Source organism: Macaca mulatta, chromosome 9 (assembly GCF_049350105.2).
Source record: "Macaca mulatta isolate MMU2019108-1 chromosome 9, T2T-MMU8v2.0, whole genome shotgun sequence".
In the NCBI taxonomy this organism is placed as follows: domain Eukaryota; kingdom Metazoa; phylum Chordata; class Mammalia; order Primates; family Cercopithecidae; genus Macaca; species Macaca mulatta.
The window spans coordinates 127,333,127-127,345,840 of NC_133414.1; the positions used below are offsets into that span (position 1 = coordinate 127,333,127).

At 35.9% G+C, this 12,714-nt stretch overlaps 1 protein-coding gene across 4 annotated transcripts in view; it reads left to right on the forward strand.

Annotated features, from left to right (window-relative positions):
- Positions 1–12,714, forward strand: part of ATRNL1 (attractin like 1) — an 831,070-nt gene that overhangs the window by 111,495 nt on the left and 706,861 nt on the right. For all 4 annotated transcript variants that reach the window (XM_002808513.4, XM_015148255.3, XM_015148256.3 and 1 more), the window contains exon 9: positions 244–427. In XM_002808513.4, the coding sequence (XP_002808559.3) occupies positions 244–427 (184 nt within the window). The remainder of the gene's footprint in view (positions 1–243; positions 428–12,714) is intronic.

Genomic DNA, 12,714 nt, shown 5'->3' on the forward strand with positions numbered 1-12,714 from the left:
AAAATGTTCTTTTTAGTATTTCAGAGTTTAACTTCATCTATGGAAAGACCAGTGTTACTCAGCTTCAACCCCAGCACCTAACCTGGCACATATTTAATAAGTGTTTCTTGATTAAATTAATATTAACTCTGTGATATTTACTCATAAAAATATGTCATTAGAATTAACTTGTTTTCTGGTGATATATTAGTTATATTTAAAAATACTACTTGAAATTTACAATGCATTTTCTTTCTGTTACAGCATCAAACACTTGGCTTGTTCCAGAAACTAAAGGAGCTATTGTACAAGGTGGATATGGCCATACCAGTGTGTATGATGAAATAACAAAGTCCATTTATGTTCATGGAGGGTATAAAGCATTGCCAGGCAACAAATATGGATTGGTTGATGATCTTTATAAATATGAAGTTAACACTAAGACTTGGTGAGTACACAAGATAACACATTTTCTATGTTGCCATTATTATTATGAATGATTGACTTTAAAATGGTTTCTGACATAGAATTACTTTATATGCATTCATTATAAATGCTGATACTGTCTTAATTTCAGATGAGTAATTTTGTTTACCAGTATGACTTCAATATCATCTGTTCAGGGATTTGCTCTTCTTTGCACTCACGTTTTATTGTCATCTGTATTTTTTAAAAAGCATTTATTTAGTTTCATCATCTAACTTCCTGTGAACTACAGAGCTTATGGCATTTAGGTAAATTTTCACCTTTTGTTGTTATAAACAATGCTGCACTGCACTTCTTGTACTGGTCTTTTCATGTACATATTTAAGAGTTGCTCTAGGGTGCATACTTAAAAGTGAGATTGTTGTATCTGAGAGTATTTATATCCTCAACTTTATCACATGCTGCTGAAGTGCTTTTCAAGTCACTGTGGTAATGTATATATACTTCCACCAACAGGGTATGTGTCCCTGATTCTTCATGTTCTCACCAACACTTGAAAATTTTGAGAATTTTTACTTTTGCCAAGGTGACAGGAGTGAATAGTATTTTAATGTGCATTTTCCTGATTACTATTGTAAACATCTTTTTATGTGTGCACTTACTATTGTTTCCTGTTTAGTGAATTGCCAATTAATATCCATAATATTCTCTTTGTGACTGAAATATTATTAATTTTTCATTTATTGATTTTTTGGGTATAGAAGTTTTAAAATAAAATTTTTGTTATCCTAATTTTTCTTTGTAAAATCTGGGAAATGACTTTTTTTTTCTTTTAAGGCACTATACATTCTTTTAAACATACAGCATGAAGTTACTTTATGTGATCTAAGAAAATACAAAGGTTTCTACCAAATCACGATTTCTTCTACCCCCTTCACTTTCATACATATATCCTAATTTCTACTTTTTTAAAAAAATATGGAATTATAACACCTTTTTTTCTTTTGGTAATTTCGTTAATTCTTATTTTTTTGTCTAATAAAATGCAGTTTTATTCTTTATATTTTTATTTTCATTTTTATTTTGTGTAACTCATAAATAACATCTTACTTCGTTACATTTAATATTTGTACATTTTTCTCTGACATTTTGCTATGTTAGCAAGTGGAATTGTGGTATAGTGATTAAGGTACTATCAGTCTGTTTCACATTTTAAACATGTATTTTACTTTATTTTATTTATTTATTTGAGACGGAGTTTTTACTCTTGTTGCCCAGGCTGGAGTGCAGTGGCATGATCTCAGCTCACTGCCACCTCCACCTGCCAAGTTCAAGTGATTCTCCTGCCTCAGCCTCCTGAGTAGCTGGGATTACATGCACGCACCACCATGCCCGGCTAATTTTGTATTTTTAGTACAGATGGGGTTTCACCATGTTGGTCAGCCTGTCTTGAACTCCTCACCTCAGGTGATCCACTCGCCTCGACCTCCCAGAGTGCCGGGATTATAGGTGTGAGCAACCGTGCCTGGCCCTAAAAATATATTTTAAATGCTAAATCATACCAAAAGGGAAGAATAACTTCTGTGTGAAGGAGGCAGTGTAGTTCATAGTAATAATAATGGATATAGCAATGCTCAGGTAAGAAGAATCTTAATAAAACTGAATGGATAAGAGAGCAGAATTGGATGTTATTTGTGTAAAGTCAAAATGAGAGATTTAGTTGTTGCTTACTACTTGAATGAAATTTTCTCAAATTTTCCACGCTTTTCTACTGGAAAACTTTACGTAGTGAAAGTTTTGCCTAGATGAATATATTTATCAGCCTTGGCAATTTTAGTATGTGCACAAATGGCAGTAGATATTTATATTGTAAAACAATTTACTAAAACAATTTGTAAATTAATTTAAATACCTCATTAAAAATATGTTGTAGATGTATGATGCTTTAATATTTTAATGTGTCTTAAATTTCTTAAGCACACACAGTTATCAGTGTGCACTAATTGATTTTTTCATTATCCTTAAAGTTTGTAGTATTCTTTAAGTTTTGATCTTTTTTTAGCTTATTTGTCAAGTTTGCTATTATATATGGATTATATCATCGGTCCCCAACCTTTTTGGCATCAGGAACTGGTTTTGTGGAGACAGTTTTTCCACGGACACAGGGAGGGGAGATGGTTTGTTAATGATTGACGTGCATTATATTTATTGTGCACTTTATTTCTATTGTTATTACATTATAATATATAATGAAACAATTATTCAACTCACCATAATGTAGAGTAAGGGCTTGTTTTCCTGCAACTAGATGGTCCCATTCTGGGGGTGATGGGAGACAGTGACACCTCAAGTGTTTTGCCTATGTTCAGTCTACTCTGTAATCTCGTTATGGTTGCTGTCACTGCAGAAAAACTCTGCTTCACAAAGACAGGATGCTGGAAATAGAAGCAGGCTTTTTGGTGCTTTTGTGGCAATCTCATGATATTCTGCCTTGACTTTAATTCACAATGTATAGTGATTTGAAGTTGTCTCAAACATACTTTTAAGGCTACTGTCATTTGCGATCTCCTGCAGTTGATCCTCTTCTAGCATGGACAAAGTCGATTCACCTGGCTTACTTGCAGATGGGGCGTGAATCCATTCCTTCCCAGTATGGGGGCCTTTTGTAGTTAGAAAGTAATGCTGAAATTCTTTTGTAAGCTGTAATAGTTGTTCATGCATCAGCTGGGAGAAAGAAGGTGCTGGGAGAAAGAATCTCTTCTAATGTTTGAAACATGTCGGAAATTCCAGTGTTTACTTGTCGCCCCATAATCCCAGTTTGGCATTGAATGCAGCCACTTCACCTGCCAGCTTGAATGCAGTTGTTATTCTCTCCTGAAGTGACAGAATGAGTTTCTTGAGCAGGTTGAATATGTCACATAAGTAAGCAAGTTTTGCGACCCATTCTGTGTCACTGAAATGTGCTGCCAGTTTTTCTAAAAGAAATCTCTGCAGTAGCCCTTGTAAGTCAAAAACTCTGACCAGTGACCCACCTTTAGAAAGCCATCTCACTTCTGTGTATAAGAGAAGACATGTGGGTTGGGTGCGGTGGCTCGTGCCTGTAATCCCAACACTTTGGGAGGCCGAGGTGGGCGGGTCGTGGGGTCAGGAGTTTGAGACAAGCGTAGCCAATATGGCGAAACCCTGTCTGTACTAAAAAATGCAAAAATTAGCTGGGCATGGTGGTGCACGCCTGTAGTCCCAGGTACTCAGGAGACTGAGGCAGAAGAATTACTTGAACCCGGGAGGCGGAGGTTGCAGTGAGCCGAGATCGTGCCACTGCACTCCAGCCTGGGTGACAGAGTGAGATTCCATCTCAAAACGAAAAAAAAAAAAAAGAAAAGAAAAAAAAAGAGAGAAGACATGTGTGCTGTGTACCCATCTCCTCACAGAGCTGTGTGAACAGATGTGAGTTGAGGGTGCATACTTTAATGTGGTTGATAATTTTCATCACATCTTGCAAAACATTGTTAAGTTCAGGTGACATTTTTCGCCTAGCCAGCATTTCTTTATTGACGATACAGTGAGTAGACTGACATTCAGAAGCAACCTCTTTGACCCAAGCAGTAAAACCAGAAAGCTGTCCAGTCATGGCAGCCACTCCACTTGTACATATATTGACACAAAATGACCAATTCAGTTTTCCTGATACGTAATCATTCAAAGATTTGAATACTTCTGCAGCTGTTGTGTTGGTTGTCAACAAAAGTGCACATAATAGTCTGGGCATGGTGGCTCATGCCTGTGATGCCGGTACTTTGTTTGGCAGAGGCGGGTGGATTGCTTGAGTTTAGGAGTTTGAGACGAGCCTGGCTAACATGGTGAAACACCATCTCTATTAAAAATACAAAAGTTAGTCAGGCATGATGGCACATGCCTGTAGTCCCAGCTACTTGAGAGACTGAGGTGGGAGGATTGCTTGAACCTGTGAGATGGAGGCTGTGGTGAGCCGAGATCGTGCCACTGTCCTCCAGCCTGGGTGACAGAGTGAGACCCTGTCTCAAAGAAAAAAAAAAAAGAGAGGGAGAGAGAGAAATGTGCACATAACTTATCCTCATGCACATCCTCCTGAAAAATATATTGCACAAAAACAAACGTTGTTGTGTTATTGTCAACGTCGGTCGACTCATCAACCTGGATTGCTTACCGAGGTGACTCATTAATTCTCTCTAACAATTGTGCCTCAGTATCCTCTGCTGTTTCGTCAGTTCATCTAGTTATGGTGCTAGCTGAAAGAGGAACACGTGCTACCTTTTGAACTGTAGCCTCTTCTAAAAGACTACAAATGTCTTTAGCAGTAGGCAGGATCAACTCTTCATCAATAGTAAAGGGCTTCTAAGGTTTAGCAATGCTGTTAGCTACTAAGAATGATGCTCTCAGTACAGACCATTTGATGAATGGTGGCTTTCAATAATTGCTTTGGCTCTTTGTGTTCACTTTTTTTTTTTTCTTTTGAAAAACTCCAAAGGCTTATTTTTTTTAATGCAGAGTGCTTGGTCTCCTTGTGGTGAAGCAGTTTTGAAGGTTTCATGGTTTCATTGGATGGCTGGTTGCCATGTATTATACAAAGTGGACTTGGAGAATGTGAATCACCTGTTGTAATGAACCTATAATTTAAGTAGGATTCTTAGTATTTTCTTTGAAATGCAGCTTTCTTTTTGTAGGCAGTCTGAGAGTCTTCTGCTGTCTCATCATTCCCTCTTTTCAAAGAAGCTCTCCATTGACGTTTGTTTTTTACTCAGTTTGTCTGAGGTTTGTTTGTGGACTTACTAAAACTGTAACTGAGACAAGTGTGCAGTGTGGGAAAGAGGTGTGGACAGAAATGGTAAATAAAATAATGGGGGGGGGGGTGCGCAGTGCCCGCATGGACTAAAATAAGTATTAGATTCTGCCTTCAAGCCTGCTACCAGATGCAACTGTACAATTGAAGCACATCACCTCACTTGCCACTGTAAAGCCTGCTACCAGATGCAGCTTTATTATCATTTGCCACTCACTCACTGATAGGGTTTTGATATGAGTCTGCAAGCAATTGATTTATTGTGGTCCCTGTGCAGTCAAACCTCTCTGCTAACATTAATCTATATTTACAGCCACTCCCCAGCCCTAGCATTACTACTTCAGCTCCACCTCAGACCATCAAGCATTAGATTCTCATAGGGGCATGCAACGTAGATCCCTCACATGTGTAGTTTACAATAGGGTTTGCACTCCTATGATAATCTAATGTTGCCGCTGATCTGACAGGAGGTGGAGCTCAGGCAGTTATGTGAGTGATGGGGAATGGCTGTAAAGACAGATGAAGCTGTGTTCCCTCACCTGCTACTCACCTCCTGCTCTGCGGCCTGGTTCCTAACAGGGTGTTGAGAACCCCTGGATTATATTGTATGTGATGTCACCATTATGTACCTATTATGTATCAGCATTGTGTATCCACTGTATAGACCTATATTTACTTTTTACCACCTCAGAACTGGTTTCAGTTTTTAGTAGATACGGTTACACAGATAGGGCACTTTGTTGAGATACTAGGAAATGTGTTTTGAGGACTTATTCTTTTTCAGTGGTGAAATGTATTCTTTTGGACTGTTACTTCCCCTGAGAAAAATTAGGAATTTTATTTGCCTAAAACTTGAGAGAACTATCAAAACCGTGAGAATTTGTCAAAGATGTAGGAGAGGTACAATGTCAAGGGATACAAGACTGGCATTTTGTGTAATTTTAACCTTGAGACAGTTAGAAATCCTGGAAACTTCTTGAGACACTGAGCAGTCCTTGTGTCAGTCATTATGGAGGAACAAAATTAGATTTCCAGGTGTGCCAAGGAAGAGGAGCCTTGGTACATACTTAAGGATTTAGTCTGGCCCCTGAGGTTCTAAAGCTTACTCGTGATAATTAGCTTACCTTTGAATCATCACAATCTTTTATTAGATTTTGGTGAAATGCTCATAATGTAGTTAGATGGCAATATAAAAAGTAAGTACTTTATTGAGTGAGATAACATCATACAGAGCCTTAAAGTATTTCTTCTATATATCATATACAATATCTGGCACAAACTAAAAAAAAGCTTAGAAGAAGATATGATATGAAAAAAAAAATCCATTAGAAACATACATATAGGATAATGGAGTGTTTTAGACACAAACTTTAAAATAATTATTGTATGTTCAAGGAATTAAAATGTAAGGGAGAGAATAGTAGCACAGGACTGGATACTCAATCAAATGGAAATTCTAGAACTGAAAAATACATTGAGTAAATTAAGAATTCCTTGGATAGAATTAACAGCAGATTAGACACAGCTGAAGGGGGAAATATGAAATGGAAGAGAGATCAGAAGGAAACATTCAAGATAAAGTAAAGAAAGACAAAATGATGACCAAAAAAGGACAGAAATAAATACAAGGAAGATGTGGAAATTGTCTAACCCACATGTGTAATCAGTATCCTAAAAAGAGAAGAGTGAAGACAAATGTAGAACATTATTTGAAGTGATAATGAATAAGAAATTTTCAAAAGTGACAAAGACATTAAGCCACAGATTAAAGAAGTTCTTGGCCGGGCGCGGTGGCTCAAGCCTGTAATCCCAGCACTTTGGGAGGCCGAGACGGGCGGATCACGAGGTCAGGAGATCGAGACCATCCTGGCTAATACGGTGAAACCCCGTCTCTACTAAAAATACAAAAAACTAGCCTGGCGAGGTGGCGGGCGCCTGTGGTCCCAGCTACTCGGGAGGCTGAGGCAGGAGAATGGTGGGAACCCGGGAGGCGGAGCTTCCAGTGAGCTGAGATCCGGCCACTGCACTCCAGCCCGGCGACAGAGCGAGACTCCGTCTCAAAAAAAAAAAAAAAAAAAAAAAAAAAAAAAGAAGTTCTGTGAGCACCAAGGGGCATAAGTACAAAGAAACTCGGAAATATTATAGTAAAACTGCTGAAAGTCAAAACATGAAGACAAAAATTTCAAAGCAGATAGAGGAAAAAGGGCATATTTCCTTTAAAGGAAGAGCATGAAGAATGACAACTAATTTTTTAGCTGAGGAAATGGAATCCAGAATACATGTTTTCAAATAGCTTAAAGACAATAATCATCCATCTAAAATTCTACATAATTAAATATTCTTTAAAATGTAAGCAAAATAAGAGCATTTTTAGAAAAACAACTGAGAGAATTTGACAGTAGTAGGCTTTCAATAAAGGAAATACTAATTACAATAAGTGCCATTGAAGTAGAAGAAAAATGATCCCAGATACTGGATGGAATGTAATGAAATTATAGAGATGATTCTAAATAACTATCATATAAAGCCACAGTAATAATAGTGGCTTGCATATACACAAAATTTAAATACATGGCCCTAATAGCACATAAGTCAGAAAGAGGGGTAAATCAGTATTAAAAAGTCCGAAAGTTGGCCGGGCACGGTGACTCATGCCTGTAATCTTAGCACTTTGGAAGGCTGAGGCGGGCAGATCACTTGAGGTCAGGGGTTTGATACCATCCTGGCCAACATGCAGAAATCCCATCTCCACTAAACATATAAAAAATTAACCAGGCATGGTGGCATGTGCTTGTAGTCCCAGCTACTTGAGAGGCTAAGGCACGAGAATCACTTGAACCCAGGAGGCAGAGGCTGCAGTGAACTGAGATTGCATCGCTGAACTCCAGCCTGGGTGACAGAGACTCTATCTCAAAAAACAAACAAACAAAAATTCCAATTATACTAAGTGTGAGAGACTAAATATTCCAGTTAAAAGCAAAGAATTTTTGAATTGGATATGAAAACAAAACAGCCATTTGCTGCTTAGAAAAGATAAACCTTAAATAAAAATATTTAGAAAAGTTGAAAGTAAAAGGAAGGCATAATAGTTCTTAATTTATGTATAATTCATAGCACAGTGTTGAAATAATGTAAAATTGACCAAACAAAAGAGGACAAAACATAGTGCGATGTTTTTAACCCAATTTTCTTGGTAAGTGGTAGTACCAGGGGACCCAAAAAAACCCAGCAAGAATATAAAACATTTGAATAGCACAATGAACAATTTTGTCTCATTTGATATTTGAGAACATAATACGTTATAATTGAGGCATATACATTGTTTCCAAGAACAAAGGAACTTTCCCAGAATTTACTGTATTCTGGGTTTTAATGCAAGTCTTAACAAATTTAAAAGGATTGAAATAATACAAATTAATAGACCACGGTGAAATAAACACAAAAGTAACTTTTGGTGATTCCATAAAAATAATAAGAAAAACCATTTTTTATACATATACACACTCACATATATATATAATTTTATTTTATTTTATTTTATTTATTTATTTTTAGACAGAATCTCACTCTGTCACCCAGTCTGGAGTGCAGTGATATAATCTCGGCTCACTGCAACCTCTGCCTCTCGGGTTCAAGCAATTCTCCTGCCTCAGCCTCCTGAGTAGCTGGGACTACAGGCGTGTGCCACTACACCTGGCTAATTTTTTGTTATTTTTAGTAGAGGTGGGGTTTCTCCCTGTTAGCCAGGATGGTCTTGATCTCTTGACCTCATGATCCGCCCGCCTTGGCCTCCCAAAGTGCTGGGTTTACAGGCATGAGTCACCGTACCTGGGCAAAAAACCCTAGTATAATTTTCATACTGAAAATTTTCATACTTAAAATTACTGAACGATGACACATCAAAATGCATGTGATTCAGCTAAGGAGGGACACTTGTAGCTCTAAATGCATTTATTAGAAGTGATTTTCTAAAAGTCTGAAAATCAATAGTGTAAGAATCCCCTTGAGAAGTTAGAAAAAGAACAGCAGACTGATCCCAAAGAAAGGATAAAGAAAATAAAGACATGATAAAGGAAAGGAACATGAGATAAGAGCATGAATTGATGAAATAGGAAACATGTGATAGAAATGATCCATAAAGCCACCAAAACTCAACAAAGTTGGTTGTTTTTAAAAGTAATAAAATAGGTAAATCCCCACAGAGACTTAGAAACAAAGATTACTGAAATAATCCATGCCAAGAACGAAAAGGGATGTCATGACAGATCATATAGAGTTTAAAAGTTAGTAAGAACATATGATAAGCAACTGTATGACAGTAAATGTGAAAAAGTAGATGAACTATGGCAAATTTCTAGAAAAACAAAACTTACCAGAATTGACACATAAACATTGAAATAATCTTATGTCAAATAACTAGAATTTTTAATTGAAACCTTGTTGCCTCAAAATACAGAAGCATACATACAGATAAACAAATAAAAACAAAACAAAACAAATTCTCCAGGCCCTGATCACTTTACTGGTGAATTTTCCCAAATATTTAAGAGATAAGCATTTAAGAAATAAATAACATCAATCTTTTGCAAACTTTCTGGAAACAGAAATAATTATGTTGAGATTTATCAGGCCAGCATAACCTTGATATAAAAATATGAAAAGGATGTTACAGGTAAGAAAAATTTTAGTATCTTTTCCATGAAGACGATTCCAGCAATTTAGAAAGAAAATAATAGATTTTTTTGGTTCATTCAAAGAATATAAGGTTAGCTAAAATTTACAAAATTTGAATAAGAAAATAGAGAAGTAATGATCTGTAATCTTCTTGAAAGATGCAGAAAAAAGTATAGATAAAATTTAACATGTATTTATGATAAAACCTCTGGTGAACTAGGAATGGAAGCAAATCATTTATGTGGTAAAATGTACAAAGACACATGAAAACTTTACTGCAAACATTATGGTGAAATATAGAAAGCTTTCCCTCTAAGATTGGGAATGGGTTAAGGGTGCTCACTGTCACCACTTTTATTCAACATTGTATTGGAATTTCCAGCCACTGTAATAAGGCAGATATATAATATAATATAATATAATATGTATGTAGGTAATCAGTTGCTGCAAATAACATCAATATAAAAAAATTAATCCAGAGTAATTCTGTATACCAGGAACAGTTTAAACTGATAATTTAAAAGTAATATAATTTATGTTACTGTCAGAACATTAATAACCTAAGGAATAAATCTAATGACTTATATGCAAGATCTTTACACAGAAAACTATAAAATCTTATTGTGAGAAATTAAATAAAATTTAAATATATCTCAGACCAAATTATGACAATTGTTTGAAAAACTCAATGTTATGCAGATGTCTATTGTGCCCAAATTGATCTGTAGATTTAATGTGATCCCAAACAAAATTTTAGCAGGTGTTTTTCTTTTGGAAATTGACATGGTGATTCTAAAATTTACACAAAAATGTGAAGGGTCATTTTCGTATAAATTTTAGAGTCTCCATGTCAATTTCCAAAAGAAAAGCTTTACAAGAACAGAGCTAGAGGACTTTTCTATCCAAATTTTAGAAGAACAAAGCTGGAGGACTTCTCTATCAGATCTCATCACTTATGAAGGTACAATAATTAAGTGTTGTTGCAAAGATAGGGAAATAGACTAATGCAGCAAATAGGAATTCCACAGACAGACCTATACATGTATGGGTACTTAATCTATGGCAAAGGTGGAACTACAGAGAGCAATTTTTCTTAATAAATTGTTCTGGGCCAATTGGGTGTACAATTGCAAAAAATGAATATTGAGCCCTACCTCACATCATCATAAACAAAGATCTGTTTCAGATCAATTTTAGATCTAAATGTGGAAGTACAATAATATTCTAGAATATAACAGAGGCAAATATGTTCATATTCATGAATAAACAAAGATTTTTAAAATGGAATTTGAGTAGTAGTATTAATAAAAGAAAAATGATAGACTGAGCTGTATTTATAAGTCTAAAAATCAGTAAGAACATAAAAATTCCATGCTCATGGATCGGAAAAATCAATATTGTAAAAATGTTCATACTGGCCAAAGCAATGTACAGAATTAGTGCTATTCCTATCAAACTACTGGTGTCATTCATCCCAAAATTAGAAAAAGAAAACTATCCTAAAATTCATATATAACTAAAAAAAAGCCCGAGTAACCAAAGCAATCCTAAGCAAAAAGAACAAACCTGGAGGCATCACACTACCTGACTTCAAACTGTACTATAAAGCTACAGTAACCAAAACAGCATGGTACTGGTAGAAAAATGGACATGTAAACCAGTGGAACCGAATAGAAAATTTGAACATAAAGCCACACACTTACAACCATCTGATCTTTCACAAGGCTGACAAAAACAAGCAATGAGGAAAGGACTCCCTATTCAATAAATGATGCTGGATAACTGGCTAGCCATATGCCAAAGATTGAAGCCAGACCCCTACATTTCAACATATACAAAATCAACTCAAAATGGATCAAAGATTGAAATGTAAGACCTCAAACGATACAAATCCTGAAAGACAACCAAGGAAATAACTCTTTTTGACATTGGCCTTGATAAATAATTTTTGGCTAAGTCCCCAAAAGCAATTGCAACAGAAACAAAAATTGACAAGTAGAACCTAATCAAATTAAAGAGCTCTTCACAGCAAAAGAAACCATTAGCAGAGTAAACAGACAACCTACAAAATGGGAGAAGATATTCTCAAACTGTGCGTCTGACAGAGGCCTAATATCCGGAATCTATAGAGAACTTAAGTCCACAGGCAAAAGACAAATAACCCCATTAAAAAATGGGCAAAGGACGTGAACAGACACTTCTCAAAAGAAGACATACAAGCGCCCAACAAACATGAAAAAATGGTCAACATCACTGATCAGAGAAATGCAAATGAGATATCACACCAGTCAGAATGGCTATTTTTAAAAGGTCAAAAAAAATAAAAATAAATAAAAAGCCAGCAGTTTCTGTTGAGACTGCAGAGAAAAGGGAATGCTTAGACACTGGTTGGTGGGAATGTAAATTATTTCAGCCACTATGGAAAATAGTCTGGAGATTTCTTAAAGAACTTAAAACTGAACTACCATTTGACCCAGCAATCCCATTACTGGGTATATGCCCAAAGGAAAATGAATCATTCTACCAAAAAGACATATGTACTTGTTTGTTCATTATTGTGCTATTCACAGTAGCAAAGACATGGAATCAATCCAGGTGCCCATCAGTGGAAGATTAGATCAAGAAAATGTGGTACATACATACCATGGAACATTATGCAGTCATAAAGAAGAGAGAAATCTTCTCTTTTGCAGCAACATAGATGCAGTTGGAGGCCATAATCCTAAGCGAATCAATGCAGGAACAAAAAATAAAATAAACCAGACATAAAATTAAATATAGTATATTCTGTTGATATAAAGTTCAGCACCAGGAAA